Source organism: Sarcophilus harrisii, chromosome 3, assembly GCF_902635505.1.
Source record: "Sarcophilus harrisii chromosome 3, mSarHar1.11, whole genome shotgun sequence".
Taxonomy (NCBI): domain Eukaryota; kingdom Metazoa; phylum Chordata; class Mammalia; order Dasyuromorphia; family Dasyuridae; genus Sarcophilus; species Sarcophilus harrisii.
Window position 1 is genome coordinate 350,680,014 of NC_045428.1, and position 27,705 is coordinate 350,707,718.

Sequence of the window (27,705 nt, forward strand, 5' to 3'; positions counted from 1 at the left end):
TGATTCAAGAGCCAGCACCCATGCTCTATTTCACATTGATTGTCAACATAAGAATGGCTCTTCTACACAACTAAATCCATTCACCTTAATAAAACCTGCAAAATAGCCTTTCCTACACTAAGAAGTAGTTGTTCAAATAGGAAATCGAGGGAGTCCCCATCAATTGTGGAATAGCTGAACTGTTGTGGTACATGACTATGAGAAAATACTATTGTGATATAAACAATGATGAGCAAGATGTTAGAAAAAATTGAAAATATTTATACCAACTGATACAAAGAAAAGTGAATAGAATCAAGAGAACATTGTACATAACAATAGCAATGCTATATGATCAACTGTGAATGATTTAACTATTCTCAGCAATATAACGATCTAAGAAAATTCCAAAGAATTACTTTGAAAAATATTATCCACATCCAGAGAAAGAACCAATGGAGTTCAAACTGAGGCAGGACAAAGTAAACTATTCTTCACTTTTTTTTTAATAGTTTTTTTTTATTCTATGTTTTCTTGTACAACATGACTAATATGGAAATGTTTTGTATGATTGCACATATATAACCTATATAAAACTGGTTATCATCTAAAGAAGGAAGAAGAAAGAAAAAAAAGAGAGGGATTGGAATTTAAATTTTTGAAATAAATGTTAAGAATTGTTTTTACATGTAATTGGGGAAAATATTATTTTTTTAAAAGTATCTGCTGAGAAGAAAAAAATAATACTTAGTTCGGAGATACACCATTTTAGTAAAGGAAATTGTGTGTTTTCTCTCAACTTCAAGACAGAAAAGCTCAGAAATATTTACTTGCATCTACCGACATTTCCTGAAAAATATCAATATAACAGAAGGGTGCCTATTTCTCTGGAAAAATAAAACTACGATAAATCTTCTGGAACTCCTAACAAAACAGAAAAAAAAAAAAAAAAAACACATAACTAATGTACATGGTGATGAATGTTTCTCCCTGCCAGGATAAAATGGAGTCAACCTGATTAGTTGAACTGATGTACTTACACTCTTTGTGAATACATTTGCTATATAATATGTCTTTAAAAACAGCACATACAAATGTAGGAAAAGACTAGAAAATAACTGATGCACATCCAGTCAATGTTCTCTTATCAGTCACATTATTATTCATTTAGAATAATTTTGTCAGCCCAATAATGATATATGTGGTTCTTTATTGTTTTACCTTTGTGGCCTTTGACAATGAGGTCCCCTAAGTGTTTAAATGCTAAAAGTGACAGCGATAAAAGTATTTTTCATTTTTAAAAGATGCTCCACTCAATTCCAATTTAGCAGCTGTAAGTAAAGGTGGTAACCTTGCACATGAGCCCCTCTCTGAATCAGTAGGCATGTTAACTTAGCCCATGTTTTAAACTGGCTATTATTCCTTATTCCCACTCCCCATTATGGTGACTAGTTGACAAATTGAAACTAAGCTATCTCAGGTCATTGTATCTATAAGTTAAACTAATGAGGTATATGTCTTAGAGTGATGTCTTATTAGTTTAATACAGCTAATGCTGGACAGCTTGAGCTGTTGACCTTGAAGCACTGAAGGATGAGGTTTTTAATACAAGAGAAACTGACCAACAATTTGTCTTAAGCACTCCTTCAAAATAATAATGCTTCAGAGAACAGCAAGGTAAAGCACATACTCCAATGTTTTAAGCCTAAGAGGGAATATATTATATATACATATATATATATATATATATATATATATATATATATATATACCCTACACACATAAATGCATCCATATACATTGCATGCATATATTATACAAGTATGTGAGTGTGTGTATACATATATATAAGAAGTTTCACTATGTGTATGTATATATATATATATATATATATATAGTTACAATAACTTTATTTAGAAAAAATACTCAAAAATGAAAGAAAACAGGCATACAAAAGATAAATGTTAATGTTTGAATATTTGCTGAATTGGTAAAGTAAAATAAAGACATCAATTAACTATATTGTATAACTTATGCTTAAGTGATAAATTATGACAGGGCCTTGAAAATACTAATTCTTTTTACTCCCTATCCCTTCATAAGTAAACTATTTTATTATTATTATCATCAATTAAAAAATTGTTATGGTCAATGTATTTGTTTAAAGTTTCCCTGCCTTGTGAATCAAAAGTATTCTTTTAATGACTACAATCAAAATAAGTAATCCTGAATTGTGACACCTAGAAGCAAACAGTCCATTTTTTGTACAATTTTTCAAATCTTTTCTGTAGAGGGCTGCATATAGTGAGGGAACTCTGGGCAAGGTATAAGACCCTCCAGCCCAGAGGGAACCTGCTGACAATGTCTGGTTTGGCTCCCCATCTTCCCTAAGGGCTCTCAGCCTTCCTGAGAAGTCAAGAAGAACATGACCACTTGTGTTCTACTTGAAGCAAGGGACACTTACAGTAAAGAAGGCATTTATATATCAATAGGAGGGTGCTTATAGTTAGCACTTTCTCAGTGAGATGTGATGATATAATGATTCTCTAGTTTGCACATACTTAGTGTGCTGTAATGATGTAATCATACCAAGGTATTTAAGGGCTGAGAGAACTTGAAAGAAAGACACTCCATCTTTGACCATCCTCCTGAGTCTCCAGCCTCCTTCACTCCTCCACTAAGACCAAGGCTGGTCCCAAGATCCTCCAGAGAACTAGTCCGGACAGTATATTTTGGTACCCCAATTTGGGGGCTCTAGAAAGTATACTACATTTTGGCGCCCAACATGGGGCGCTAGAAAAAGGACACTACATTTTCCATTCAAAATCTTCAGCAATATGAATTTATTACCATTAAAATTTAATGGCTTTCAATACTGATGATCCCTACGTACTCATATTTGCCCCTTATAATTACTTCCTTCCTTAAACACTGAACTATATTACCTCATACACATGGGCATTATCTGATCTATTTCTACCAAGTTCATAGGGCCCTCATATTGTTTTACATATTATAAGACATCCTCAAAGTTATAATTTTGAAGTTTTAAGTTACAGAAACTTAATAAAAATACACTTTTTGGGGGAGATATTTTGCACTCTGTATTTGCATATCTGTGGATATAATATTTCTCCACTGAAGACTTTAAGTTCCTTGACATCAAGTACTCTTTTTTTTTTTTTTTAAAAGTATATCTCTAGTACCTAATACAATAGGCTTTGGTGGAGGAGGGGGAAGTAAGGCAGGCGAATCAATACTGAGTGGTTTGGATGCCCAGAGGTCAGAATCTAGCACATGGGAATTCCTTCAAGGACCAAAAATCAAGAATATAAAGCAGTATCTGTTACAGTGTATGTAGCTCTGGGTAATCAGGAAGAGCTGAATTGAAATGTGGCCTCAGATACTTCCTAGCTGTGAGATTCTGAGAAAGTCACTTAATCTCAATCTGCCTTAGTTTCCTTATCCACAAAATGGAAACAATAATAGTATCTACTTGACAGGATTGTCTTGAAGATCAAATGAGATAATAATTGTAAACCACTTAGCACAGTACCTAGAAAATAGTAGGTACTGTATAATGCTTTGTTTTTTGTTTGTTTATTTTTTTAAATATAACAAACTGATGGTTTTCATCCTGGGAATAGAAGATTCCCCTCCCCCATGTCCCCTACTCCCCCATATAACTCCTCCATCATGAAGAAGAGGACCAAGAAAAAGAAAAAGGGCAGAAAGGACACTAATACAAAGAGCATTGAAAAGAAAAGGTTTCTATACATTCCTCTCCATCATCATCACTGGTGCTTCACTTCTATTTCCTTCTGTATCTGATTGTGTGAATCTTTTTCCTTTAGGAACCCTATTTATCACCTCAACACATTTTGTGTCTGCTTGAGAAAAATGCATGCTTTTGCCTAAGCAGCATTCCTGTAAACAAAGGAAAGTAAAAATCCACAATAAATCTATGTTATCTGAAAAAACCCCTCCAAATAATCCTTTTCATTTCATATCTGAATACTCTCTTTTCTACATATTTAGTCTAAATATATTTAGTCATTATATTAATCTGATATAGACCCCCTCCAAATAAAGGGGAGGACAAAAAGGTGCAAGGAGTCTGGGGATGCAACCTCATTTTAGAAACTCACAGTGACACATGGCAACACTGAGCTGATTCCTTCAACAATCTCTATAAACAATTGACATAAAACTCACTGTGACAAAAAATGTGGTTATAAAGGATTTAGAAAAAAAGCCAACACCAAATCAACATGTTCAATACAATCACCATGCAAGCCCCAAATCAGAAGCATCCCTAACTCTTTTTACCTGTAATTATCACTAACTGGAACATTTTGGGAGAAATACAAGGCAGATGTTCGTGCTCTCCAATGCCATTTTTTTGCAGGGAGAGTATAAAGCACGCAATCTTGTATCTCTTCTTGTAAGAGGTCCACCAGCTGTTTATGGGATCCTCCATAAAAAGCTTCAATGATAAGGGTACTCATTGACTTTCCCAAATCTTCAAGAAGTCTAAAAATTTAAAGAGAAAAAACAAAGCCGATTTACTTCTAAGCAATAGGGTATATTTTTAAACTTGAATGGTTTAGTTTATAAAACAAATTGTACAAATCTTTTTTTTAAGGGGGGAGGAGATTGTCACCTGATAAGAATAAATATGTAGTCAAAGTCCTGCTATCTCCTCAATTAAAACATAGATTATGCTTAGAGTTTTGTGGGAGGAGGGATGTTATAGATAATATCTTTATTTCATTAATGTTCCTACAACATATAAGTATTTTTCTTTTCAAACTCTGTTTGTATTGTTTTGGCACTCTGAAATCACTTCTTTTACTAATCCATTTTCCTAATATATGCGTTTTAATGAATTTAACTTTGATAATTCTTTCCAATGTCTTTAACTTTAGTGATTCTTTCCCCAGTTACAATTTTCCTATTTCCATTCATTAATTTAGATCAACTCTTTCTTTAAATCTGAATAGTTTTAGAACAGATATCAAACACACTGGGCCACATGAAATTCATAGTACTCCAGTGTGACCCAAACTAGATCAAAATATGATTGGGAAATATTTAACAAAATAAATGAAAATTCATTAAAACATAGATAATATTGGTATGTTTTTCTAACTCAATATGAGGTTCCTAAGGGTCTATATGTATGGCTTTGTGGCCTCATTCCTATGTTGACACCATTGTTTTAGACCATCTATGAATCTAGCTGTTCAAGAACTATCTAAATCTTAGTAGCCCAAGATAATTTTTGATCTATCTTTCCATTGCCCCATGAAAGGATATTTGAATCAATTATCAAGTGTAACTATCATGACACAATTCAACTCCATTCCTCCACTAAAAGTAACCTTTAGGATATTCTTTGTTAAAGCGTATCCAGCTCGCCTTATTCCTTTCTTGTTGTTGAGTCATTTTCAGTGCTATCCAATTCTTAATGATCACCCCATCTGGGGTTTTCTTGGAAGGAAAATCCTCTTCCTTTAATCCTTGAAAATTGCATCTCCTGAAGCAAATAGGTAGAGACCATTGGGGAAGTACTATTTGCCTGGTAACTAACAACCTTTCTACAGGTTTTCTTTAAATTTATTGTGGAGAATATAACATATTCAAATGTTATTAAAAAGCTGAAAAAATATCACTATAATAGAATGGGTTTTTTTCTTTCTTAATATGGTTTTTTTCTATTTTCCTTAACCAAATTACAAAAACAAAATAAAATACAATTTGATGTATAAATGTTATATATAAATTTTAAATTCTATTATGTTCTTTTTGTAAGGGAAAATTGGTAGCAATGTAGTATAGTGGACAGAATCAAGAACTTGGAGTCAGGAAAAACTGAGATCAAGTTATAACGATGAAAAATACCAGCTGTGTGATCCTCAATCTCTTGGGGCATGAAACATCTCTCAAAAAGTTATAGACATGCTGAGGAACATCAGTGGAGGGAACTTCTATATAAGCAATTCCTTACATTGATAAAACCATAAAAATAAACAAAAATAATGCAAAATACCATCCTGAATAAAAATCTCATACAAATCCTTCATATTGCTAAATGTTTTTAAATAAACTAAGTATTATTTATGTGATGTTATGAAATAATTTTATTAAATAAATTTAACATGCAACAACTTAATAAAGATCTTTACTAATAAATATTAAACTTTACCTTGCTTGGTCAATGGGTAATGGTTATCTGAAATTATCATTCATTTTCATTCTCAAGAGTCTGGGGTAGTTTTCAATATTTTTTCAACTTAATTGTGTATTTGAAAAACAAATCAAGTATTTAACATTCTAAAAATACCTTTACCTTAAGAAAGTTCCTTGGTATTTTCAATATCACTTAGGAATATCTAAAATTCTTTTTTATCACAATCTTATTATTTTCTAATTTTAAGTAAACAAGAAGGGAAAAGAACATCAGAAAATGGGCATGTTTTTTAGGAAGTGGGTAGAAATGGAGTTGTGGGTGAGGTTGCTGACATATCTTGCCAATCTATCATTTGGGTAAAGTGTGAATAGAGGAAGGGTATGTTAGACCCTGAGCTTCCTGTCTTTCTACTCATTCCATTGGAAATTCCAGTGAAACACTGGCCACAAGTACTCCTGGTGCTTGAAATGTCTAGAAGTCCATGGCTCAACTTCTCCCTTTCTAGGTCCAACAAGGATTTTTCAAGTTAGCATTTCAAATGCCTTCAGGGGAAAAAAAAGAATTATTAGTTGATGGTAGTCTCCTTTCAAACGTTAAACTGATATTATTGATATCTGAATGACAGAAAAATCTTATAAAGTGATGTTTAAAGATGTGAATTAAAGATATTTTTAGAAATCATATCACACCTTTCAAAATAGGTTAAATTAAAGTTTAGATTCACTTTGTAAATTGCTTACATGTGCACATTACTGATATCTATAATCTAGCTTTATTTCCTTTGACCTAACCACATTATTCTGTGTTTGCCCAATATAACCTTCAAAAGGTAAAATAGCCTTTGAAAGGCATCAGAGAAAATGGTTCCACAATGTTTTATGTGTATATGTGTGAGAATTGTGGATATATAGGATTAAATAAATATTATATCTATATATATATCCTTATTATATTTTTTCTATTTTGTTCTGCATAATTTATAGGTATCAGTTTTTTTCTCATGGATTGCAATCATACTTAGTTTAAAATGAGGTGCTTAATAGGCATATATAAAAGCTGTTATGGATTCAAGGAACAAAGTAAGCAGTTAAAGTGTTAAATATGTTAGAAGTCAGAAAGGGAAAGGAGAAACAAGATTATGATTATAGGGAGTGTGTGTGTGTGTTTGTGTATCTAAAAAACTCAAGAGATGGGGTGAGGCAGGTTAAATCTACTATACTATAATTTAAGTCTAATGGCCTATAGGCGAGCCCAGATTTTGATACTTTTCCAGTGGATGTCATCTTGTCCTACTATCTCTGAGAACTCAATCTAGTGACCTTACTCATGAAACTCGCGAAGGGGTTGGGGGGGGGGGGGGGGGGCACTCTGCCAATGGAAAAATATCCCGGGGGGTGCATAATTCATGACTTACTTCCACTCCAGATTCTGTTAAAAAGGTGTGTTTTTTTCTCTCACAGTTTTCTTACAGCATAACCTGAAAGAAAGGAGATGCTTGTTATATTGAAACTACAGGAGGAAGGTAAGTCATAGCAAGTAACATTACAAAAACTTCCAAGAGAATAATAATTGAACACTTTAATCATAGCATAATTCTTTTTGTATCAAACAACATTTCAAATAAATTGGCAATTAGCCAGAACCCAGAAATTATGCTATAGAAGGATTTCGATGGCAATATGGTTTTGAAAGGATATTTGAGGAACTTCCTTAAAAGTACTACAACAGCAGCCAAGAACCTTGTACCAATGTTCATGGAAAGACAACTTTGGAGAGGCAGATAGGCTTAGGCAGTATGGATATCAACAGGTGGTATCATTGCTAGATTGTCCTCAATAGACTAACTGGGAGAGGAAGGATCCCTTGAAGTGCCTTCCAAGAGAAAATATCTAAAACTAGCAGCAACTAAGAGGAAGAGTCCCTTAGGAGCTGCATTTTCAAGAAAATTGATATCACCAAAAGGTGTCTGTGTTGTTCAGTCATGATCCCACTTGGCCTTTCTTGGCAGAGATTCTGGAGTGGTTTTGTCATTTCCTTTTCCAGCTCACTGAGCCCAGCTCTCCAGTGTTTCTAGTTAGTTTCTGGGGTCAAATCTGAACTCGGGAGTTTTCCTGACTCCAGACCCAGCACTTTGTGCCAGTAGCTACCACCAAGAAGAGGTGGACTGTAGCCTAGAGATTATTGACACGGCACAGTTGTTAAACCAATGTACACTGAAACTGTAATGTAATTATAGTTTACAGAAAACAACCGTATATTAATTGCTTGCAATGTGCCAAGCACCGTGCCAAAGGCTCTACAAATATGATCTCATTAGATCCTCACAACAACCTTGGGAGGCAGCAGTGAATTATTCCACTTTGAATCTGCTGTTTGGTCTGGTTTCAGTTCCAAGGAACAAACTGCCCCTCCCAGGATAAACTCATCACTTAATCTCACTTTCTAATGAAAGCTTTGACACGCCCCTTCCTTTCCCCTTCTGATTGGAGGGCTGGAGGGAGGAGTACCAAACTCCTCCCAATGCATTCGTTTATAGAGCATAGAAATTCTACTCGATCTACTCCACTCTGCATCTGCTGCTCAGCCTGCTTTCAACTCAATGGAACAAGATGCCTCCGAGTGATTTCTCTCTTCCTTTGTCTTTCCTCTCTGGTTTTTTGTGGGTTGCTTTTCCTTTCAGATGCCATCTTTAGATGGTAAATACTGTCTTTCTTTTAACTCGTTATATTCCCAGAATTTAGCACAGTGCCCAACACTCGATAGGAGGTACTTAATAAACTTTTATTGGGGATTTGATCTCTATTTTTACAGTTGAGAAAACTGAGACAGACAGATTACGTGATTTACCTAAAGTCATACACCTAGTAAGTGCCTGAGACTGAATATGAAATCAGATCTTACCAACTGAACCACTGCTTCCCTGCTGCCAAATTTACAACTGATAAGTCACTGAAAAAGAGTACCAACATAGAATCCTCCTAGTTTGTCTAACAAGGAAAAAGTCATTTAGTCAATATGCATTAGTAAGCACTTATTATATATCAAGGTACTGTGCTAAGTACTGGGAATAAGAAAAGCAAAAGCAGTCCTTCCTTATAAAAAAGGAATAAAACCCTGGGGAACAAAACAAAACAAATTTGAAAACAAACACAGACTATTTTAAATGTCTCAAGTGAGAATGTAAGTAAATAGCCTACCAAGATGTCCAACAATAAATTTTTTTAAAGTGTATTAAAATAGTTCTTCAAAAGAGCCATCATGTTATCAGTATGGATATTCCCTTTACCAACAACTGCCATAATAGTTTTACAAATCACTATAGCCTAGAAATTGTGTTATCTTATAGCCAACTTCCTGGCAATGAATCTCAATGAATCTTCCTGGCAATGAAAATTAAAATAAGCCAGAGATTTCTTCTGAAGTCACTGGACCCATATCCTCAGCTTTTTCAGATCGGTAAAATATGCCAAAGTGTACCATGGTCTTTTAGAACCTATTTTACCCTATCTCAAAAAGATGCATCAGATAACAACTATGAGGAGATGCTTCAGATTGGTTCTTATAAAACTAAGCAATATTTAAGAAGTTCTAATTACAACATCTTTGAGCTCAAACATTATCAAAATCTCATAAATCATAAAACTAAAATGTTTTAAAAAACAAATTTACATTTGGAATTAATTCTTCCACAAAATGGTAGGTCAGTATAGTAGAAAAATAAAGTTTAAAATTATCTTTTAAAAATGATTATTTACTATCTATATCTACAATGGACCTAGTACACTGCTAGTAGCTTTTAAGCCATCCAACAACTCTGTAAATAAATATCAAATGTTGCTGGTAGAGCACTGTTCTTTACCTTTCTGGTACTATTGATACAGCTTGAGTAACAGTTAACTAATGGCTTAATTTCTGATGACCTTGCCCATGTAAAACACAGCCAAAAAACTCCAAAATAAATGAAAGAACTACAGAGTAACCCAAACAGAAAATAAAACCAAACAAAAAACCTTACCAAAAACTCCATTACAAAGTTCATGTCTTTAATTTGTTAGGAAAAAAGAACCACTGTCAAGATTTCATACTAAAGTGGATAACATAGGGTTGAAATAATAGGGGTGTAAAATTAAGAATACTCATTTAATGAACCCAATTATCTGGTTTTCCACCAACAATATTCATTTCTGTCCTAGCATAAAGCAAATAATAGATTACAAGCACAAATGATGGATATATAAAAATAAATCATAATAATGGATAAAAGTGATATCAAAGAGTAAGAGAAAAATCATAAAGTAAGAAAACATAGCAATTTGAGGTCATTTCAATAGGGGTAAACACGCCTGCAACCTCAATAACCACTCAAAGCATCTTAATATCACACAGTTAAAAGACTTTAAATTTTGGTTCTGAGAATTTAAATTCAAATGGGGTTCTGCTATTTTACTACCTATGTGATGCCCTTCTGGGTCTCACTTTCCCCATTTATAAAACAAGTGAAGTCAGTTGGATTAGATGAACTCTAAGGTTTTTTCTACTTGTAAACTCTATGATTAATAAACATTTTTTGACAATAAAGAAATGAAGTCCATAAGAAAAGTTTTTTATTCAAAATATCAATTAATACAATCATAAAATACTTTAGAAAGATTCTCATTAGACAACACATATGAATGTTTCGAAGGCTGGTTTCTAATGGAGTCGATTTCAGTTGTCTAAAAAAGTCATTTCTCTACAATATGTGATTTGCTACTAGTGACCAAAAAACTGAAATATTACTGCAAAACACTGCTTTAAAAAATCCCAAATCATTATTAATTGGTTTATTTTAATGTTTAATAAAATTTTACAATATTTAAATAAGTTAAATTTGTGCAAAACTCCAAATATCCTCACAATTTTGAGTTTTGTTTAATATTACAAGAGGAAAAAGTTATGAATATAGTATCATTCTTTTCTATACCTACACAAACAAAACTAAAATAAAGTAAAAAATGCATGGTTTTACAAACATGTATATTTTTATTTCTAGCCTCTGTTCACTTAAAATTATGTCACACTGGCTCTTTTCAACAATGAATTGATTCAGACCAGTTCCAAATTGTTCAGTAATGAAGAGATCCATCTATACCCAGGGAGAAGACTGTGGGAACTGAGTGTGGACCACAACATAGTATTTTCACTCTTTCTGTTGTTGTTTGCTTGCATTTTTGTTTTCCTTTTCAGGGTTTTTTTTTTTTTTTTCCTTTCTAGATCCGATTTTTCTTGTGCAATAAGATAATTGTATGGATATGTATACATATATTGGATTTAACATACATTTTAACAAGTATTGGAATACCTGACATCTAGGGGAGGGGATGGGGGGGAAGAAGGGGAAAATTTGGAACAGAAGATTTTGCAAGGGTCAGTGTTGAAAAATTACCCATGCATATGTTTTGTAAATAAAAAGCTATAATAAATTTTTTAAAATTATGTCACATTAATCATAGAAAACAGCAGTACTACAAAGTTCCATAGCTATGGGTATTTCTTACTTTTTATTTTTGTAGTCACTTTATCTGGGTTTATTTTAGGTTTGGTTCATGGATGGATGACCAACATTTTAAAAATATGTATTGTGTGCATGATATTTTATTTTATATGTTGAATAATAACATTTCTTATTTTGACACAATCAGGTATGAGAAGATTATAATTTACCAATTACTTAATAGAAGATATGACTAAATATGAGCATATCCAGGTGGTTTTTAAAACTATTAATGTCCTTCATAGAAAACCATACATAGCCCTTGCCCTATGATGTCTAGTCAAGCAATTTAAGTTACCTCTGATATTCAAAATATTTTTCCAACCAAACAATTTAAAATCAAAGTAATAACTGTATTAATATATTCCACAGATATACTCTTGTTGCCAGTTGTAGGAAGGTATAAGTTTCAGTAATGACAGTATTAACGGTTACAATCCCACACATATGAGAAATTGATTCCACAGTCTTATCCACAGATCATTCAACATCTTAAAAAGTCAATTACCTACATAAATTACCTACAGGTCTTGTTTGCATATGTATAGCCTTTGGTAATATAGATAATGGATTAGGTCAATAAATTCATATACTGAATGTTTTCAATTTAAGAAAAGTAAAATTTGAATAAGATTTCTCAATTAGATGATTAGAAGTTTACGGTGTATTTTCTTCCTATTTCTTTCTCTTTACCTCTCCTCTACCCTTGCATCTCAATCCAACACCACTACCACCACCACCACCCCACAGAAGTTCTATTTAAAAAGCTACCAACAACACAGCAGTGAAATGGAGCCATATCGAAAAAGGTTAGCATTTACCTTCCTACCCACTCACTTACTTTAATGATTCATCAGGGAAACCCCAGTTGAGATATACCTGAACCATTGAATATCATTAGAAATTCCCAAGTTATTTAGAAGGTAAAAATAAGGGTTGAAAACTTCACTTGTTTGAGCAGATACCAAACTTGAGGGTCACCATTAATTCCTTCTTAAATTGATTCATACCTCTCTCTTAGAATCCTTTCTTTCCTTTAAAAATCAGTTCAGAGATCACCTTTTACATAAAGTTTTTCTTGAATTCCTTCCCCCCTCACCCAATTCCATGGCTAGCATACCTAAAACTATCTAGTTTCATTGTTTGTAGTATATATGTACTAGAATGTAAACTCCTTAAGAGCATGGGCATTTTTGTCTATGTATGTCAAAAACTAAAACAGAGCCTTGTAAATAACATCATAAAAGCTTGTTAATTAATATGAGGAGAAAAATTAGTCTAGAACATATATTTTGTGTAAAGAAAACTAATATTCTCAAAGCAATACCCTCACTATAGCCTTTAATTTTTTCATGCCAAACATAGAACATTAGAGTTCTGGGGAAAAAAATAGAATGTTTCTAAATAAAATGTAGACATATAGAAAAATCTATTTGAACTTATTCAGTCTCAATCTAACTTTAATTAATGATTCAACTTTGTAGCTTGGCAAGTACAGGACTGTAATATTAACACTATATGCAATGACTGATATAAAACTTTCTTAATGTAAATGAAGGTGCCATTTAATCTAACTTTTTGGGTTAAATTGATCTGAAGTCAAATAACCTGGTTTCAAATCCTGATTCTGATATTTACTGTGTGCTTTGGCCAAGTAATTTCCTCTTTGTGGACGTGAGTTTTCTTCTGAATAAAATGAGAGGTTATACTAGAAAGATTCTGAGTTTTCTACCAGCTCTAAATCTATGGGAAAAAAATAAAATGGCATATGTCATTATTTGACCCAAGATTATTCAAATATGTATTTGTTTATGACAGCATATATCACAATATATAGTCGGCATCTTGGGAAAAATAATTTTAATTTCTTTTTAAAGAGATGCAGCATTCTTGGAGCAGCTAGGTGGTGAAGTGGATAGAGCATTATCCCTGAAGTCAGGACAACCTGAGTTCAAATCTGGTCTGAGACACATAACACTTCCTAGCTGTGGGATCCTGGGCAAGTCACTTAACCCCAATTGCCTCAGCAAAAAAGCAAAAGAAAAACCAAATGCAGCATTATTACTTTGATGACCTACGACCTGGTTTCTGTACCTAAAAGCTGGTTGTATTTTAATGTGAAATCTACTTTATTCGATTTTGACTTGAGTTTCCTGTTGTGGTGACTAAGAACTAAAGATTCATACTGCACACTGAAAGTTTGGTTAGACAAATTCAATACCCTTTGACAGATTAATTAAAATAATTTGCAAATAAGCTTTTCCTAATTCCTATTTTGCTTTGCTTTTTAAAATCACATTTTATCACTTATGAAATTAAATATTCATATGCCCAATTAACTTTTCCCAGCAATATCTGATCAATTTGTCAGGACTTATTTATTTGGGACAACTTTTTGCTCTGAAAGGTGTATTTATTTATATATGCCATAACATTGTATTAATAGGATATCAAAGTTACACTGCCAACTATCACTATAACATCATTCACTTTTTATTTCAAAGAAATGATTACTTCCTCACAAAATTATTAAAAAGACCCATTCTACATAATCATGTAATCTACATGACTAATCAATCAACCAACAATAATCCATTTATTAAACATTACTATGCACCAGACATTGCTCAACACTAGGGAAACAAAAGCAAAAACATAAATAATGACTGTTTTCCAAGAGGTTTTTACATGTGCTAAGAGGAGACAATCAGTAAATAAACAGGTCACACAAGATCCATATAGCATGGAGAGAAGCTAACCTTAAAGGGGGAAGTCTCTAGGAGTCAGAGGGGCAGGGAAGGCTTCCTGCAGAAGCTAGAATTTGAGTTGAATGTCAAGAGAAGCACACAGAGATGTAAAGAGGCAGAAGTATGAGGTGGAAATCATTTTAGGTCTCAGGGCCTGGGGGAGAGGAGGAGGAAGCAGACAATGAGAAGTGAAAATAATTATCAATGTGTAAAAATCAAAATTAAGGACAAACTAATGTAGTAGAAAAACAACTGGATTAGAACCAGAACTAGAACTACTTAATGATATCAATTCACCTAAGAGCTCCATGCCTAAATGCCCTAATACATAAAATAGAGACAATAGTATTCTTATCACTGACCTCAAAAGATTGCAGTGGGGATTAAAGAAGAGAAGTGAAAAGTTTTTTTGCAAACTTTAAAGGTATATAAGTGTGGGTTATTAATTGAGCTATTGAACTATTCAGTTCATTTTATGAGTTTAATTTCTGATTCTGGGAAACAAACATCCCTCTTACATTCAATTCATTTTTTTTTTTAAGTATATGATCATTTTGCTAATTTTATTAATAATTTTAAACTACAAATCATGAAACAATTTCACTTAGTGCTGAAAAGCACTTCAGAATGATTAACATTCTGAATAGTTTTAAGCATATCTATTGCTATTATACCATATTGTATTAAAGCAATGGGAAACCAATGAATACTATATAAAATTAAAATGGCAAAAATCAGGGGAAAAATATCCATTTGTTCTAACTAAGGGTAAATGCCTATACATATTATTTATCCCTGAAACAAATCAAGCAATATCGGTAAATGAAAGGTAGAAGTGGACCCAAATACATTTGCTATGTTCTATTTCTTTTTTCTCTTTCTCCTTTTGAGTAATGTACACAAAAATCAGAGTTTGGGAAAGGTTTGGAAAGGTCACATTCATTTTTTGCATTGAGAAATGTATTAATCTATTAATCAACAGAAAAAGCAAAGATGGAAAACAGCCTATACAGGTTTACCATCAGAGAGACTGATGACATGAAAATCACTTGTAACATCTTTAAAAAACTGAAAAGATCTTAAGTTCCATCTAACCAAATCCTTCAGCATACAAATGAATAAACTAAAGCCCTAAGAAGTTATGTGATTTTTGTGTGTGTGTGTGTGATTGCAGTGGAAATAAAGGCACAGCCAGATTATACTCATGCTCTCTAGAAAAGAAAGCAGAAATGAGTCTGAATTCAGAGGAAAACTCTCTTACCACAGTCATCAATCAATACATATAGCTAAAAGACTTGGATAGAGTGTTGGGATTTGGATTCAGAAATCCAAACCCATACAAATCATCAGCATTTCTAAATATTGTTAACAAAGCCCAGCAGCAAGAGAATGAAAGAGAACTTTTTTCATTTAAAAATTAACTGTAGACAAAATAAAATATTTAGATATCTACTCACCAAGACAAACCCAGGAACCATATGAACACTATTACAAAAAACTTCTCACATAAATGAAGTCAGATCTAAACAACTGGAAAAATATCAATTGCTCATGAGTAGGTTGAACTAATATAGTAAATTGATCTACTTGTTCAGTGCTATACCAAACTTCCAAAAAATTATTTTGTAGAGCTAGGAAAAATACCAATGAAATTTATTTGGAAGAACAAAACATCAAGAATATCAAGGGAATTAATGAAGAAAAAAAAAAACTACAAATGACTATGATCTAGCAGTAGCAGACCAAAAACTCTTATTACAAACCAGTAGTGATCAAAACCATTTGGTACTGGTCAAGAAATAGAGTGGTGGATCAGCAGAATAGATTAAATAGGTTAGATATACATGATACAATAATCAATGACCATAATCTAGCATTTGATAAACCCCAAAATCCTAGTTTCTGGGATAAGAACTCACTATTTCACAAAAATAGCTGGGAAAACAGGAAAATAATGCCAGAAACTCAGCACAAGCCTACATCTCATACTCCATACCAAAATAAGGTCAAAATGGTTACATGATTTAAGCCTAAAAGGTGATACCATAAGCAAATTAGGAGAACAAAGGATTCAGAAAGTCCTCTGTTCAAATTCTGCTTAGATACTTCCAAATTATCTATCTTCAGGATAATCACTTAATCATTCCTAGCTTCAATTTTCTTATTTGTGAAATGGAGATGATAATAATAGTATTAACCTCACAAGATTGTGAGGAATAAAAGAGGTATCATATCATATCATATAGGTATCAAATTGCTTTAGAAACCTTTAATCCTTATATAAATGTTAGTTATTATTATGGATGTGTATTAAGTTGCATTTTACACTTCCCCTCTCTTCCTCCAATTTTTTTCTTAAATAAAGAGACTGGAGCCCTATCTATAACATCAGTTCCATATTTTAGACATATTCCACATATCCAAAAGAACTGAAGTACAACCTGAAACTGGATATATAAACTTGGAAGTCATCTGCTCTGAACTGAAAACACTTCAAAGCACCAAGAATGAGAATTGAGAGAGAACAGAATGGACTTGAGCCTGACCCTTAGGGGAAACCCCATGCTTTAGGGGGTCAGACATAGTGAGTGAATAGGAGATTGATTATACTTGCAGGGATCCTCAAACTTTTTAAATAGGGGGCCAGTTCACTGTCCCTCAGACTGTTGGAAGGCCTATAGTAAAAACAAAAACTTTGTTTTGTGGGCCTTTAAATAAAGAAACTAAATAAAGAAACTTCATAGCCCTGGGTGAGGGGGATAATGTCCTCAGCTGCCGCATCTGGCCGGCAGGCCGTAGTTTGAGGACCCCTGCAAGGAACGTAAGAAAAAAATAGAGATTCTGATAAAAAAGCCAAAAGAAATCATTGTCATGGAATCTGAAGAGAGATGGTATTAGCAGTCAGGGTTTCAATCATATCAAATGCAGTAGAAAGATGAAAGAGGATAGAGAATTTAGAAAAGGCCATCAGATCTGCCAGGTCACAGATCACTGTTAAATTCTGAGTGTCACAATAGAGAGGAGATAAGAAGCCAGACAGAAACTTGTTTGATATCCCACCAAGAAGTCCTCCCAACACTCTGAATGGAACATATCCAAAATTGAACATGTTTCTTTCCTAAAAGCATGGACATTTTTTACTGGCTGTGAAGGTAGAAAGGTGCAAAAATTGAAAAAGTGATTGGATATGCAAAGTGAAGCAGAGTAAAGTATACTACTGAGATTATGAAACTGGGAGAATGTTAGAATTACGTAATACTTTAGGGGGGAAAGGGTGGGTTTGGAGAAAGATGATGATGAGTTTGGGTTTGGGACATGTTGAGCTTTAGATGTTTCTGGAACATCTAGGTTAAAAAATATCAAAGGGCATGATATGGGAAAGAATCTCAGAAGAAAGACTAAGACTGGATATATCTAGATGGGAGTTTTCTGCAAAGAAATGAATATTAAACTCATGGCAGCTGATAAGGCTAGAAGGAGAGACAATGAAAGATAAAGAGGAAGAAAGAGAGACAGAGAAAGAAAAAACAGTACATATGTATAGAGTGAGAGAAGAGAGCCTTCAGAAACATCCATAACTGTGAAGCAAAGGATGAAGAAGTAATGGAGATTGAGAAGGAATCATTAGATAAGTCAGGAGAACCAGGAGAGAAAATAATGTTGCAAAAACCCAGACAGGAAGAAGTGGCCATGAGTAAAACATGATCAACAGTGTCAAAAACAGCACCTAAATAGAGATGGATACAGGCTGTGAAAAGGCTATCAAATCTTTCTATTACAAGACTGTTGGTAACTTTGTAAAAAGTAGTTTCAGTAGGGGTTTGAAGCCAGATTACAAAACAGGAAGTAGAGGCAGGGCATACATAGATAGCTCTTTATAAGAATTTGGCTGAGACAAAGAAAATATTATAGGAAAGGAAAACGCTTAAGGAAAAAATGGAATCAAGTGAAGACTTTTTTTTTTTTTTAAGGCAGTGAAGAATTGAGCATATTCAAAGGAAGGAACCAAGAAATAGGAAGAAATCAAAAAATTAGGCAGAGAGGCAGACAGATAAATATACAGATAGACAGCTAGACAGACAGGCAGGCAAATAGATAGAAAGACACATAGACAGACATATAGACAGAAAGACACATAGACAAACAGAAAGACACACAGACAGACAGAAAGGCAGATTGAAAGACAGAAAGACATAGAGAGATATATAGACAGGCAGATAGACAGAAAGACACACAGGCAGATAGACAGAGAGAGAGACACATATAATCGAGAACAGTTTCTTAAAGAAGTCAGAAAGGAGTAAGATGAAGGGTACATGAAAGGGGACAGCCTTGGCAAAGAGGAGGGTTACCTTACTGTCAGAGATTAGAAGCAAAGAGGAGATGGAAGGGAGATCATATCAAGGAGCTGAAATGAAAATGAGTGAATTATTAATGAACAGCCTTAATTTTCTCAATAAGAAGTGAGGTCCTCAGTTGAGGGAAGAGGGAAGGAGAGTCATGAGAGACTTGGAAGAGAAAGAAAGTTTGGAATAGCTTCTCTGGGCAATGAGATAGGGAAACAAGAAGAAATAAAAGAACTGTTATTCTGAAATGAGAGCTCAGCCTTCTATTCTAGTCTTCTATTTGAAGTTAAGCTCCCTAGCAAATATTCCTTTGGTATTCCAAGTGTTATTCCCTTGATGAGTTTAAGAGGTCTACATAACTAGATTTGTTGTCTCCATTTAGGTTAAAACAAGAAAAAAAAATTAACCATTTAAGTGAGCTTTATAATTAGGGGAAAGTAATTTCCAAAAATCTAACAAGGGATCAGGAAGAAAAAGAGTAAATAAGGTAAAAACATAGAGAAGATAGAGGCATTTCCCTAAAGTACCACACAAAGTCTTGAAGTTAGATTAAAGAGACACTAACCATAAACAACTGGGAGGTACATTTCATCATTATATCTATATGACATATTTCAGAAAAGTCAATCACATAAGAAAGTTTTTCAATTGCTATCAACATCAGAATATGGTCTTTAAAATAAAAACTTAAATTTTTACTTTATTATTTTTTACCATGCATCAATTGAGTATTTCCCCCCCATACAAGAATTATTCAAAATACCAAGGGGAAAAAAGGAACTATAAGCATAATTGTATCGGGTTGTTTGTTTGTCTGCTTGGTTTTTTAAATAATAATTCTTTTAATTGGGATAAGATTGTTGTAATATTATTGTCTAATGAAGATTATTACTCAAAGATTAGGGAGCTCAGAGCACTCAAAATTCAATGCTAAGTTTAAAAAGTTCAGATGCCCAACTTACACTAAAATCAAGTGGATCTGGGACTAATAGGTGGGGTAAGGAGAGCTGTATAACTATTTTTAAGCATGACAGAGGACATATTATTAGCTACCTCTCTATTATAAGAAAAAGAGTCAATCTGATAATAATAGCCCATAGCCTGGCATTTTTAAATCCTTCAGTTATTTAGGCGTCAAACTCATAAGTGAAGAAAAGAGATTCATAGACAACTGTCTATGCTTTCTGGAGCGTCTGATGTTCACCACAATTTATGCAAAGGAAACACAGGCTTGTCTAGTCTAACATGGCATGCAACTGCCTCCAAGTAAAAAGATAGCTAGAAATATCTCGAGGTTTCTTGATTGCAACTATGAAGAACTATGACTTGCATCTATTTAGTATCTTTGTCACTGTAAAGTTATCTCTTTATCAACTGGTTTACCAAGGAGACATTCCATCGATATAAATATTTTGTCTAATGCTAGAGAGACCTTAGAACACACAGAATCATTCCTAGTGAACCGCCAAAGCTAAAGCTCAAATTTGGTTATCTTCATTATTTCTATGCCATGTAATTTGGAAACTTTGCAAATAACTATTTGAATAGAGCAAGGGGGCCCAGGAGTTAATTAATTTCCTATTTTTCTTCTAATCAGTGGGTATGCACAGTATATCTGGGATCATGAGCCCCTTTGCTAGAATAATTAATAGTCTTAGTTAATAAACAGTCTGACTCATTTTAAAGAGAGAATATAACTTAGAATCCTTCCCAGGTGGGATATGGTTCATCAGTTTCCTTAAGGACTTGACTTCAATTACAACTAAATCAGTAAGGAGGGTGGATCATTCTTACTGTCACTCTGGAAAATCTTGATTTCTCTACTGGAGGGCTAAACTGATGACCAAAGACCATCCCAGTAGATAATTAGAATAAGTATAGTTTTGTCAAAATGCTCAGTCAACTCTTTCACACCAATATATCTAAAGCATATTCAATTCTAAAAGATAATCATAGAAATTTATGTAAACTAACCAATCTTTCTCCAACCATACAGAATGAATTGCCAAATTCTAATTTGGCTTAAGGATCTAATGTTTATTAAATTAAAGCATTAAAAATGTGAGCACGAGAATGACATGAGTCAAGATTGCTGCAGTATGTACAAAGTTTTTTAAAAAAGCATTTTTAATCAGTAATATTAACTATTAAACAGTATTTGAATGGGGTTGTGAGGGAAAATATCTTTTTGATTCTTCTATTTATTTAACTCCTGTCCTTTCACAAGGGAGAGAACTGAACCAATTATTCAGATTCTGACTAAGCCTCTGAAAATAGAAGTCCATTATATAACACCTGTGACTCCAACGCTCAGCCAGAAATGCTAATAATTACTTTGTAAGAACCCCTTGAAATATTCCTGAAAATTCAATATCAAGGGTCTGGATTTTCTTACTGGTGATTTAAAGGCATTCTAACCTGACAAGACTCTTCTTTAAGTTTCAAAAATACTTGCCATTAAGGGAAAATGTTTGGTTTGATTTTGAAAACAATAGATGTCTCTTCTTCTGGACTGCCTCTTCTTTCTCTTTTCCTTCTAGATATTTGCCCTTGAAATCCAAATGCCATAATTTTGTCTAACTTCTATCACACATTAATGTAAGCTAAGTGATCAAAATGTTAACTTTTTTCTAATTCCCTATATATTTTCTCAAATTGGCTTTAAGGAATACAGTCATTCCCTTAAATACGAAGGATGAAAACTTAAAGTTTAACAAAAACAAGTGCCAAGCCTTATTTAAAATTTTAAGTTGAACTTAAAAGAACACCCACACACAGCTAGTCTAATGTCTCAAAGAGGCAAATATTCATTAAAAAGTAAAAAAGGAGAGAATTCCAGATTCTCTCCCTATAGAGTGATTTGTTGAAAACTGAAAGGAGTGAATGGGAATAAGGAAAAATTTATTTACATAAGGGTGGAAGGGAGAAGAAAAGGGGAAAAGAGACAAAAGCAATTACCTTATTACAATATTATTGTAAGTTTATGGCACCATGACACAGAAATCCCATTGCTAGCCATATATCACAAGGAAGCAGACAAAAATACCAAGATATTTGTAACAACTCTTAGTGAGGCAGGCAAGTCCGAAGAACAAGATAGATGCCTGTTGATTTGGTATGGATAATAAATGAGATGTGGTATGTGAAGTAACAAAATCTTACTGTAACACAAGAAACAATGAATATATAGAATTTTAAAATTCACCAAAGTCTTACATGAACTATTATAGAGTGAAGTAAGTCGAATTCAAAAACCAAAATACCCTATGACAATATACCCCATGACAAAATACCCTATAACAAAAAAAGTTAAAGGAAAAAACTAAACTAAACTAATTAATTTACTTAATGATAGTAACCAAGCTTGGATCTGAAAAGGAGATTAGAAAATGTACCATCTTCCATTCTTTCTAGAGAATGCTAGGTCAGGAAATACTAAATATATTTTCAAGAATATGTTGACTAGTTTTTACTAAATTCTTTTTCTTTCTCTCTATTTTTAATCTGTTTTAGAGGATGACTCTCCCTGGGTAGGATGAGGAAAGAAATATATTTCAAAATGAAAGTGACAGAAAAAACAAAAGTTAGAATAAACAAAAAAGATTTCCAAAAGCTTATATGGAAATGTTAGAGAAAGGTGTGGAAAATAAAAAGCTTTAAGACAGGAATTAAAGGTAGAATTTATAAAAATTCTTGCGTCAATCAAGATTTTTTTTATGACTATGGTATTACTTCTTTTAGTATAAGGCACTTAGTAATTTGAATTATAAATAAGTGTGTGTGTGTGTGTGTGTGTGTGTGTGTGTGTGTAAAATAGCCAAACTAAAACTATTCTTGTGGTTAAAGAAGGCACAAAGGAAAAAGAAAAGGGAAAAAAAAAAAAAAAAAAGACTCACCTTTCTCAACATCAAACTGGCTGATATCTGTATTATTTTGGATGCAACAAGCTATATTCAATCAATAAAAAAGGATTTATTAAGTATATGCTGTATGCTAATTAAGCACTGTGTTTGCTAACCTATTGGCCCACATAAAAGCATAGTCAAGAAATAGGAAGTTATGCAATGAGAACAAGAAGCTAGAACGGTTGAGCATTGAAAACAGTTTAGCTAAAGTAGAGTTTATGATAGGGGAATAAAGTAAAATTAACCTGAAAAAAAAGAGGCTGGAACTAGATTGTGAAGACATTTAAATGCCAAAAAGTTTGTTTCCTAAACACAAAGAGGATCCAGTCTTTCACGGAGAATCTAATTTATATTCTATAACTATAACCCACTAAATATTTTGGGCAATTATTTCTACTTGTACAGTAGACAATTTACCTATTTTACATATAGTTGCAATAAAAACCATTTAATGAATGTCTATACTAACTCAAATGAAAGAAAAAAAATGGCTAAACCAAGCAAAGAAAAAGTTATAAGGAAACAGAAAAGTAGTACACCATTTTTTTTTAATATTAACACATTAAAACTCCATTCATGAATTGCCCACTCATTCTGTGTGATTATTGGAACACTAGCTGGGCTTAAATATACCTGTGCACTATTAACAAAAGGCTTGCTTAGAAATGAATAGTATAAGCAGGATTAGAGGGAATGTTTAGCTTACTTAATATAACTATTCTTGAATATTTAAGAAACTATTTTAGTTTAAGATTTGTATACAAAAATATGCTAATAATGAATTATCTATTAAAAATATAGGCCAGGCAGGACCCTGTATTACTGGATAAGAGGTGCTACAGGACAGCCTTTAGGCAAAGTTATGAAGTAAGAAAATTTTTTTTTCCCTGTGCAAAAATCACAGGCTTTTTGCACACTAGCTAGCCTTTCCTCCTTTCCTCCATTCCCTCCAATCAAACCTTATGGTGCCATAAATGTGTGATAAGCCCAAATGGGTTACTTTTCCCAAGGGCATTTATGTTTAATAAAGAATTAACCCTGTAGCCTAAGGAATAAATCTCTACCTATAAACATTCCTGTATCTAATTTGGTGGCTAAAATGATCTCTTAAAACCCTTGAAATTACATGACTTAGTGTCTGACCCTGTCAGACTAATATTCAAAGTGTATTTGAGGTCCTGGTGTCAAAATGTCAAAGAGAGGAAAAAACCTTGTGAAACCCTCCCAAATTCCTGTCCAAACAACTAGAAAACTACCTCAAAATTTATCTAGGAGGATAAGCAGGAAAGCAGCTTACCAACCTTGCAAGAGTTATCTCACTGGTTAGAATGGAAGCAAGATTCAACAACAGCAAAAGTCAAAGCCAGACTCAAAGCAGAGGTCCTGCACCAAGATTACTAGCCTGGGGCAATTCACCAGCCAGGTCCCACACTCTTGACAAACCAGCCTCTCTCTTAGGCAAGCAAATATTCTCTCCACCATAACAATAAACCCCAACCCACCCCCAGCACAAGCCACTAGCAAGGGTTAGAGCCTATTCCAGAATCAGTAATAAAGCCCCAACCCAGGTCTGGCTAACAGCAAGACTCCACCCCAGACCCAAGCCTGCCAACAGAGACTTTGTTACAATAGTAACCCAGCAAAAAGGACCCCCTCAAGGGGAAGCCAGCAACTAAGCCAGGAAAAGTCAACAGGAGTTCCATTCACAGGCCCCACTATAGGCCAGAAAAAGAGCCTATAATGCTCTTCATTTCTACAATGAAAGCAAACAGCTAAGCTTTGAAACCCAGTGGAAAGCCAACAATAACACCTTGAGCCCCAGCACAAAAAGCCTAGGACAGGGCAGGACTAAAGCCCAACCCTCACATCTAAATCAGAAAAAAGGCAGAAAAAAATGAGAAAAAAAAATTAACCTTAGGAAGTGACCATGGTGATAAGAATCTAGACATAATGACCTAGAGAAAATAATAACAAAATTCATATGGAAGAACAAAAGGTCCAAAATTTCAAGGGAATTAATGAAAAATAAAATCAAATGAAGGTAGCCCAGCTGTACCTGATCTAAAACTATTCTATAAAGCAGCAGTCACCAAAACCATTTGGTACTGGCTAAGAAATAGATTAGTTGATAGTGGAATAGGTTAAGTTCACAGGACAAAACAGTCAATAACTATAGCAATCTAGTGTTTGACAAACCCAGAGATCCCAACTTTTGGGATAATAATTCATTATTTGACAAAAACTGCCAGGAAAACTGGAAATTAATATGGCAAAAATTAGGCATGGAACCACACTTAACACCGTACACCAAGATAAGATCAAAATGGGCCCATGATTTAGGCATAAAGAACGAGATTATAAATAAATGAGAGGAACATAGGATAGTTTATCTCTCAGACTTGTGGAGGAGGAAGGAATTTGTGCCCAAAGGAGAACTAGAGACCATTATTGATCACAAAAGAGAAAAATTTTATTACATCAAGTTAAAAAGCTTTTGTACAAACAAAACTAATGCAGATAAGATTAGAAGGGAAGCAATAAATTGAGAAAACATTTGTACAGTTAAAGGTTCTGATAAAGGCCTCATTTCCAAAATATATAGAGAATTGACTCTAATTTATAAGAAATCAAGCCATTTTCCAATTGATAAATGGTCAAAGGATATGAACAGACAATTTTCAGATCATGAAATTGAAATTATTTCCACTAATATGAAAGGGTGTTCCAAATCACTATTGATGAGAGAAATGCAAATTAAGACAACTCTGAGATACCACTACACACCTGTCAGATTGGCTAAGATGACAGGAAAAGATAATGACAAATGTTGGAGGGGATGCGGGAAAACTGGGACACTGATGCATTGTTGGTGGAATGGATCCAGCCATTCTAGAGAGCAATTTGGAATTATACCCCAAAAGTTATCAAACTGTGCATACCCTTTGACCCAGCAGTGCCACTACTGGGCTTATACCCGAAAGAGATACTAAAGAAGGGAACGGGACCTGTATGTGCCAAAATGTTTGTGGCAGCCCTGTTTGTAGTGGCCAGAAACTGGAAGATGAATAGATGCCCATCAAATGGACAATGGTTGGGTAAATTGTGGTATATGAATGTTATGGGATATTATTGTTCTGTAATAAATGACCAGCAGGATGAATACAGAGAGGCTCGGAGAGACTTACATGAACTGATGCCATGTGAAATGACCAGAACCAGGAGATCATTATATACTTCAACAACGATACTATATGAGAATATATTCTGATGGAAGTGGATTTCTTCAACAAAGAGAAGATCTAACTCAGATTCAATTGATCAAGGATGGACAGAGGCAGCTACACCCAAAGAAAGAACACTGGGAAATGAATGTAAACTGTTTGCATTTTTGTTTTTCTTCCTGAATTATTTCTACCTTCTGAATCCAATTCTCCCTGTGCAAGAAGAGAATTGTTCGATTCTGCACACATATATTGTATCTAGGATATACTGTGACATATTTAACATGTATAGGACTGCTTGCCATCTAGGAGAGAGGAGGTGGAGGGAGGGAAGGGAAAAGTTGGAACAGAAGTGAGTGCAAGGGATGTTGTAAAAAATTACCCAGGCATGGGTTCTGTCAATGAAAAGTTATTAGAAAAAAAAAAAAAAAAAGAATCAAAGGCATAAAACTAGAAGACAACAGTGTCAAAAGAGCATATACATATAGTCTCAAAGTAAAATGTAATTTAGTCTCAGGCCCAAAAAGAATTCCTGGAAGAACTTGAAAGGGATTTTAAAGAGCAAATTGGAGTAGAAGAAAAAGTGGGAAAATAAATGAAAGTAATGCAAGAAAAATCATGAAAAAAAGAGTCAAGCATGGGGAAAGATAAACAAAAATTTACCAAGAAAAATAATTCCCTAAAAGTGAAATTGGCCAATTAGAAAAGGAAATACAAAAGTTCTCTAAAGAAAAAAAAAAAGTTCCTTAAAAATTAGGCTAGTGCCTCAATGAGATATCAAGATAAGATAAAACAAAATCAAAAAGTAAAAGAAAAAAAAAAAGAAAATATTAAATTATTCATTGGAAAAAAGAAAAAACTAACCTAGAAAATAGATTCAAAAAAGACAATATAAAAGCTTTTGGAATATATGAAAGCCATGATTAAAAAAAATAATAATAACACCTAAACATCTTTCAAGAAATTATCAAAGAAAATTGCTCTGATATATAGAATCAGAGGACAACATAGAAACTGAAAGAATCCACTAATCACCATCTGAAAGAAATCCCAAAATGAAAACTCACAGAAAAATCACTGCTAAGTTCCAGAGCTCACAGATCAAGCAGAAAATACTGCAAGCAACTAACGAAAAACAATTCAAATATAATAGAGGTACAATCAGGATTAAACAGGATTTGGCAGCTTCTATATTAAAGAACCAGAGCGTTTGGAATGTGATATAAAAGAAGGCAAAGAGTTAGGATTACAGCCAACAATCACCTTCCCAGAAAAACCAAATATAATCTTTCAGAGAAAAAAAAAAAACAAAAATATATATTTAATGAAACAGAGGACTTGAAGGCATTCCTTATTAAAAGACCAGAGCTGAATTTAAAAAACAAAAAAACCAAAGCTCCAAATACAAGACTCTATGAAAATATAAAAAGGTAGAAAAGAAACAAGAAAAACATAAAAGTTCAATAATGTTAAACTACTTATATTTCTATACTGAAAAATAAATTCTGTAACTCTTAAGAAATGTATTACTATAAGGGCAATTATAAGGAGTATATATAGACAGAGGATTAAATATAGGGTAACTTTGATGGGATAATACCCCAAAATCAAATCAAATAAATGGGTGAAAGAAAATTGCACTGGAATAAAGAGGGAGAGTAATAGATTAGAGTGAATTTTCCAAAATAAAAGAGGTATAAAAGAGCTATTATAATTGAGGGAAAGGTGGTAGGTAGAGCTTAAACCTTTCTCTCATCAAAATTGATTCCAAGAAAGAATAA

General features: G+C 33.5%; 1 protein-coding gene across 3 annotated transcripts in view; it reads right to left on the reverse strand.

The window, feature by feature from the left end:
• The window catches only part of GTDC1 (glycosyltransferase like domain containing 1), a 333,584-nt gene that overhangs the window by 264,432 nt on the left and 41,447 nt on the right, over positions 1 to 27,705 (reverse strand). For all 3 annotated transcript variants that reach the window (XM_031960035.1, XM_031960034.1, XM_031960033.1), the window contains exons 3-4: positions 7,587 to 7,649; positions 4,309 to 4,512 (exon numbers count right to left, since the gene is read on the reverse strand). In XM_031960035.1, the coding sequence (XP_031815895.1) occupies positions 4,309 to 4,487 (179 nt within the window). In that variant the 5' untranslated portion in view covers positions 4,488 to 4,512; positions 7,587 to 7,649. The remainder of the gene's footprint in view (positions 1 to 4,308; positions 4,513 to 7,586; positions 7,650 to 27,705) is intronic.